Source organism: Zonotrichia albicollis, chromosome 1, assembly GCF_047830755.1.
Source record: "Zonotrichia albicollis isolate bZonAlb1 chromosome 1, bZonAlb1.hap1, whole genome shotgun sequence".
Taxonomy (NCBI): Eukaryota; Metazoa; Chordata; class Aves; order Passeriformes; family Passerellidae; genus Zonotrichia; species Zonotrichia albicollis.
In genome coordinates, this window is record NC_133819.1 from 33,049,804 (window position 1) to 33,057,494 (window position 7,691).

The following is a 7,691-nucleotide window of genomic DNA, read 5'->3' on the forward strand; positions in this document are numbered from 1 at the left end:
GGTTTACAAATCTGTCATAACCATATACTTTGTTTTCAGTATTTCAAGTACAATGGTAGCCTACAGAGGTGTCTGAGTTTTCTGAAAACCAATCTAGAATATTTCTTCTACCAGTTAACTCTAGGGATATAAGTGGATAATTTGTATGACAACTGTAAGAGAAACCCTTTTTTTTCTTTCTTTCTTTCTTTCTATTTTATTTCCTTTTTTTTTTTTCCTTTTTTTTTTTTGGTTTTCACTAAAATTTTAATTGGGTACAGTTCTGACTAAGGCCACAGGACTGACCTTCTGGCTAACCACTGCATAGAATACATTGTGCACAGATATGAAGAGATGAAAATTGTATTTTGCTCTATCCATTTTTCATGAGATAAAATACACATAAAGATACTGTAAGCCTCTTTTTTCTTTCCTAGTAGCACAAATTTTTTCTCATCCAAACTCTGGGCTACGAAAGATCTGAGTGGCACTAGCTGAGGCCCTTCTACATTCTGTCACCAGGAGAGCAGCACAAATGCAAATCAGACATCTGTGTCTGTCAAGGTATCTGTGCCAGATGTACTTTTGTGGGTGGCACTAATGAAAGCATTTCCAATTCCTGCTAACAGGTGCTCTTAAACTTGGGGAAATTTTTAAAATCTCTTGATTAAAGTTTGGAAATTTCTAGAGGTGTCTCATTACTAAGGATAGCTCAGTTTTCATATTTAAAAAAATACAAAAGGTACTTGCAAAAGCAATTGAAAGGAATCTGAGACTGACCGATTTCAAACACGATTCCAAAGTCTGGTTCTTTCTGAGGGTAAACCAAAAGTGTCACTTTATATTCCACTAAATCTGTCTAAATGAAATATTGAAATCAACCCCATGATGAGCCTTTGGACTTATAAATTAATCAGTATATTGTCAGCTGTCTTTTCTATAAGCTCAAGTCAGAACCTAAAATAAGCCTGGTGTTTTTTGCGTGGAGACTTTAATAACAGGCATAAATATGACTTGTATGGGAAGGAGGGCTGGGAGCTCCTGAACCCTACAAGACTTCATGCCAGGAAGTCCCAATAGTCTGTCAATTGATTTACTTGTGTCCTTTCCTTGCTTTTTCCCAATTCATGAATAATATCTGTATGTGGATAATAAATAATCCAGTGAGTGATAGCTAGAGCAATGTATGTTGCCTGTGGTGCTCCTTCTCCTCCTGTTGCACTATCCAGTGATTGTTTTCTTGGCTCATGTGCTCTCAAGCCAAACAGAAATTTTGCACAGCATAGCATAATTCCTACTTTATGTACTCTTCTGCTAGCAGTTCCTCTGCTAAGGGAAAATAAATCAATAGCCACCTCCTGTATCCATGCTATGAAGCTTGCCATAAGAGGACAACTTAATTGTACCTGCTGCTGGGCCGGTGTTTGGGCTTCTGCTTTCCTCCCACAGCAGCAATCATTAATGCCAATGGATGGGTACCCTTTCCCTGTTGCTAGGTGATATGTGCCTTAAAAAGGCTGCTTCTATTGCTGCTCAGGGATTCTCACAAATCTTGTTTCCTTTTGGTTCACATGACGCGCAGTGAGGTTTGCAGGACCAGAAACACAGCTTAAAGTTCATGGCATTTACTTCTGCTGCCCATTTGATTGTAAATCACTTAAAGATCCTGGTTTTCCTGACTGAGGAATAAATGGCACCTGTTCTGGTGGTAGACAATGGCAAGACTTCTACTTCATAGCCTGGATCTTTGGCTTTCCTCACACACAATTTGTTGACCAGTGTCCTTCAGCATGGACTTGGCTGCTGTACCCGAGTGTTATACTGCAAAACAGGTCTTTCAACAGCACTTGATAGGTAAAGTGTTTTCTGAGGCACAGAGAAAACCCAAAGATTGGTTTGGGACTCTTGCATTCAGAAGGTGTAACCGCACTGATTTTTATCTGTTTAGAATTTCCTATCTCTTTGTTATTTCAGGTATGAGTGAGTAGGGAGAATAGATATTCTCAGGACTATAGTTTGATTCTTTTGGATTGAATTAGATTCACCAGGTACAGGTTGAATAGTGTTGTGTTTCCTGTAGCCTCATTAACTTTGTGGAGGAATGGCAACTCAGCCTCTGTCCCATCTATGGATTGATCTGATCAGTTTGATAGGGTTTTTTTCCAGGTTCTTGTAAAGATATGTGGAATGTAAGGACATCTGGTTATTGGTTTTTCAGCATAAAGACTAGGACAAGAGACAGGAGAAGTAAAAAACTCTCAGAGATCCAAACCTTGAGGAAGAGGAGGCAACAGGACAGTAGCAAAGAGCAGAACTCCCAGACCCCTTCTTGATGGGACTTGAACAGAACCACTCAATGCCTTGAGGAGGTTCAGGCAGGCACTGAATGGACCCTGGGCATGGACACTGTCAACATGGGTGGCTGTGATCTGATAGCACACCTCACGCCAGGCTGGCTGGACAGTAGAGTGAGTGATCTGGCTGCCAGCAACTGAGGAGTCAAAGGGACCTGCAGGTCTGAGGGCCAGGAGCTGGAGAGAGAGATTGTCTGGCTCCAAGCTGTTGAACAGACTGAGCATCAAAGGGGCTGCTGTTGAAGGCACCCATTTGTGTGTGTGATTCTAAATGTCAGTTTGAAGCTAGACTAGCTGGTGAGCTGAAGAAGAAGTGTAGGAGCCAGCTGCCAGAGCGACAAGTTGCCTTTCAGATTTATATCTACGATGACCCATAAAAAACAGGAAAAGTGTTTTCTCAACACTTGATTTTCTTTAACTGCTCATGACACAAAGGCTATCAGCAGTTTTGATTCTGCTTCTCATTGTTATTATTCACATTATAGGCTTCTTTTTATTTGAACCATGCACCTTTATTAATTTTATGCTTTTTAAAATTCTGCATTAAATGCTGTAAATTACACAGCCATTGTTCTGAAATTCGGTTTTATAGCCAATAGGACATAAGTAGCACAGAAATAAATAGAATTATACTAGACCACCACTGAAGCAGACTACCACAACAATCACTACAATTATCATTGCCTTATGTGTACAGAAAAAAAGACATTATGCATACATGAAGGCAGGTTTGCATTTCAATTCACACATTTCCTTTTGATGACCTTTAGTTTTGAAAGCACATTGCAGCTTTTCCAAGTCTTTCAGATTCTGTCTTCATAATTTCATTCCAGTATTAACGTAAGTGTTAGAATTCATATCCCTAAAAATACCAGACAAATAAAACAAAAGCTGTTATAATTAGGTGAGACAGTGAGAAAGGAATGAAAGGAATCAAATTAAATGAGAGAGAACCTTGGCTTCTAATATATCTGTTATCTTTTCTGGTCTGAACTTCTACTTTATTCATGTGTCAGATGGAGGTCAGGGGTAGCCAACTGAATCTTGGTTACAAGACAAATGGGCATTTCCAGTAAGGCAGCAGTTATGACAAGAAGAACTGTTGTTGAAGAGCTGGTTTAAATTATTCTTACTAATAGCAGGAAATAGTTTTTCTATGCTGAAAAAAAATCTGAGGTGTCGCAGAAATTTTTCCATGGTAACATGGAATGAAAAATCAAAATCTCAAACATTGTGTCAGTAAGAAAATATGAAAAAAATAGGATTGGATGAGAAAAAATAATTTTCAGAATGCTGCGGTTTGGCTTGGAATTTTTTCTTTTATAAATCTAATTTGCATAAATTTAGAAAATTGAGGAGTAATTTGTAGGTAAGTTTGTAATTTTATAGTGCTGAAATGGGATATTTTAATGATTCTGAGCCTTCTTCACCAAAGCTATACTTTTCAAAATGAAACGTGTTCTAAAAAAACATCAAATCTAATCCTGTCATATGAACATTTTCAGATTTGGCTGTTTGGCACCTTCTCGTTAAAAAAGGTTTTATAAAAAGATCATCTCTACTGCTTTTTTATGAGGCTTTTTGATTTGATGAACTGCAATCTTTCTTTTGGCAAATTGAACTCATATTGCAATGCTTAGGAATATTCCTAGAGGAATTCTAGCTGTATTTGTATTGGTAACCTATGATTTAATATGCATTTTAATATGGGGCTTGAACACTTGTGTAGCATTACCTGGTTCGAATTCCTGAATGTCTCGAGGCAGATTGACAGCCAGTGACTTCCCAAATCTCTGTGGCAAATTTAGAAGTGATTGACTGGAACCTTTAACAAGTGGAGATCTCTCAAGCCTGTGTGATACCCTTGGAAAATGATTAGGTGTGTTCTCTCCAAAAGCTCTTCCAAATCTCAGGGGCAAATTTGAAAATGGTTTAATGCTTCTTTCTTCTGGATGATTTCTTCCAAATCTAAGAGGTAAATTAGCAACTGAATTTGGCATCTTGCTTGCTGTAAAAGGGTTCATTTTGATGATATCTTTTGATCCCCAGTCTTCCATTTCTTCAAAATTGAGACTCCTCTGCTTTTCTTCCAAAATATTATCTTTAATCTAAAGAAAAATAATTGAGAAAAGGATATAATCATTTTATAGGGCATTACTCCAGCTACCAATGACACAAAGTATTCAATTTCATACCTCCTTAGAAAGCTGCTGAGCAATGCTCTTGTTTTTTTGAATATGAAATGTTTTTTAGATCTATTTGCTAAACTCCACTGTAACATGTGCTCCTTCACTACTTCATATGCTGACATTGTCCTGCTTATCGTTTCAGAGCTCTGACCACAAGGGCAAATTCCCATATCAGTGTCAGCCAATGGTTCAGCTCAAATGGTGTCAGTTGGAAATATTTCTGGGCACAGGTGTCAGATCCTGTGCAGTCAGTTAAGATGGGACAGCAGTTGCTGTCAGGCCCACATTTGCTAGTGCCACCACCTGAAGTTCTCTCGAGTGGAAGATGCTGAACTTATTTCGTGACTTCACACAGACCCAGACTCATCTGGACGAACAGGAGGATGGACCAAGCTACCTGAAGGTACAGCTCATTTCTTCCTCAGCACGGGGCAGATGCTTTGGAGACAATATCCATCCAGGCTATCAGGCAGGGAAGTGAATGGAAAGCTTTTGGGTCAAGTTGACATCATGCCTGTTCTGGCCTTGCAGCATAGAAGCTGCCCTGAGCTTTAAATGGCTTTGGTCCTCCACTAGCCCACAAGATACATTGGGAGCTCCTGGGCTCCTAATTTTTTGTGCAATCAGCACAAAATACACCTTCTGTATCTATGCTGTCATACAGTGAGGAACTGAGCCTAGTGTATTACCTGTTTCATGATGCTGAGGGCAGCTGTTGCCTGAAAAAGAGCTTTATCTCTATGACCCTTCTTATAGAGCAGTGTTCTTCCCTTGGCATATTGAAAACAACTTACTTTTGTGACAAAAATAAGTTTCCAGGACTTAACTGCAAATATGTAAAAATATGGATTTACATTTCAGTCAAAGACACAAATGCTCCTGATCATAATTTCACTTCCTTATCCCTATTTGTCTTCTCTGTGAGCTTCTCCAGTTACTGGCAGAGAACAGGAATGAGCCATTCTAGTTCACATTGCATGATTTAAACTTTAAATAAACTATCCCTCTGATAGCACCTGCACAGTGCTTCTGGAAGTATATAAAAGATAGTGAGCTCAAGTCCAGAGGATTTGACTAGCATAATTGAATTTGTATTTTGTTTTGAAAGACGTTTATTATACCAATGAGGATAAGTCAAAAAGAGAGGTTGGCTCCCATTTCCTAAGGAGCATTTACAGGGAAAACATGAAAAATAATACAGATGAAGTGTGCAAATTTCATTTGGCACCTATTGAGGCATAATAAATGTGCAGCCCTGCAAAGAAATTTTTACAGGCAATTTCCAGAGTAAAATTTTAAGGCCGTTAAGTATATTAGATTTAATATGTTCTCTGTTTATCATTATTCTTTGAGTATTACAAGCATGCCTTTATTAATTTTGGATTAACAATCTATCTGTTATATTATGTGCATAAAACACCTGACAGGAATGTTAATTGAGGATTCACTGTGTAAATAAGAAACTTTTCAGAAAAAGTTGCAGCCTAATCACAAAGATGTACTGCAAGAAATTTGGAACATGAGTTGATTTACACAATCAGCTGATGTGTTTGAGCAAAGAAATTTCTTGAAAAATTCTTTCACCAAGCTTTTTTCATACTGCTAGTGCTGTAATGCTGAATGCTGTTGAATGAGTTTAGGACAGCCTGTGCCAAAAAAATCCAGTGTGCTCAGGATCTCACCCAAAGTTCCCCCAAACAATGTCACAGTAATACAGATCTTACCTCATAATCTTTATCATCATTGTCTTCTCTGCTCTGCAGCCTGGACTTCATTGCTTCATTTAGGCACATGCTGTTTGATGTGAGAAAGACCACTGTAGCTAAAGCAAACAGAATAAACTTCTTGGTTGAAATGAAGTTTATTCTGTTTGCTTTCTGTTGCTCTGTAAGCTTCATTTTTCTCAAGTTAAGCTTACTTAGAGAGCTCAGAATCTGTACAGAAAATAAAACTGCCATCTTTTTATATAATCAGAAAACAAAAAAAAATATTTCACCATGACATCAGTCTCTAAAGCTCCAATTCCCAGTATTAATTAGGGAAATAATTTGAATGTATTGGAAGAATGTTGGGAATTTCTTTTGTGAAGCATCTTAGACAACATAACTCCTTGTTAGGGACACGCTGACTTTACAAATATTTTGTTCTGGTGAAGTATGTCTTAATTAGCTAATTTTGAGAGCAACAAGAGTAGAGATGTACAATAGCAACAATGCTCCATCACTAGTAGACAAAATCACCTTGTTTCTTTCTTTTGTGTCGGTGTCCTCAGAAGAACTATGAAAGGAAGTTTTCCCATGTAAGCATTCTTCTGCTTAAACAATCCTCTTGGACCACAGAGTGCTTGTTTATACTTATGTGCACCTAGGAACATTTGTCCCATTAAAATCAAGTATTGGGGTTGTTGATCAGATCCTAAGAGATGGTATGCATCAATGTGATCTATTGATGTTCATAATGCCTGTGCTCTAAATTTGACATATTAATTTGCATTCAGAATGGGTTAGATACATGCTTTTAAAACCCTGTCCATAAGGTAAATGCTTAGAAATTCCAAAGGTTATGTTGTATCTATATTTTTCAGGCCAAATTTCCAGCAGTGGTTTTTAATCTGCCACTTAGCTGAACACAGTGAAAGCACTGGACTGCCCATGTGTGTTCTGTCCCAGAAGGGGATTCAGGATGCAGACTAAACCTACTCTTAAAGTTTAGTTTAAAGCACACATTGAATTGGTTGGTAGATAGGCTGGTGAGCCAGGCTAATATTAGGAAAAAAGCATATTGTGTTGTTCTTCCATTTGTTATTCCTAAATTCTTGAACTTATTTAAATTAGTACTTAAAATCAGCTCCATATGGAGGAAATTTGATTGCTTGCATTAAGTGCTCACACTGAAAATTGGACTCTAGGCATGTTACTTTGCAATTCAACACCAGAGTTGTAAAATGTCCATTCCATCACAGCACTAACAATGTTATCCCAAGAGAACATGTTTTATGCTGTGGGCAGCACGGACTGTTTATCTGTTGACAGTATGTTACTGTCTTTGCTGCACAGTAAAGCTGAAGGATTTGCAGCTAACCTCATTTTTTAATTAAAAAATGGCTGTTTTGATGGGTGCATGCCTGCAGTCATTTCTACCTTAGGTTCTCTGAAACTGAGACCCTGAA

The 7,691-nt window shown here is 38.0% G+C and overlaps 1 protein-coding gene across 1 annotated transcript; it reads right to left on the bottom strand.

Annotated features, from left to right (window-relative positions):
- Nucleotides 1–2,820: 2,820 nt before the first annotated feature.
- NPVF (neuropeptide VF precursor) lies at nt 2,821–6,475 on the bottom strand. Its single transcript, XM_005480873.4, has 3 exons — nt 6,247–6,475; nt 4,069–4,441; nt 2,821–3,195 (listed from the first exon to the last, which is right to left on the bottom strand). Exons 1-3 carry the CDS (start codon nt 6,418–6,420, stop codon nt 3,188–3,190), a joined length of 555 nt encoding a protein of 184 aa, XP_005480930.4. The 5' UTR covers nt 6,421–6,475; the 3' UTR covers nt 2,821–3,187.
- Between the last annotated feature and the right edge of the window lie 1,216 nt (nt 6,476–7,691).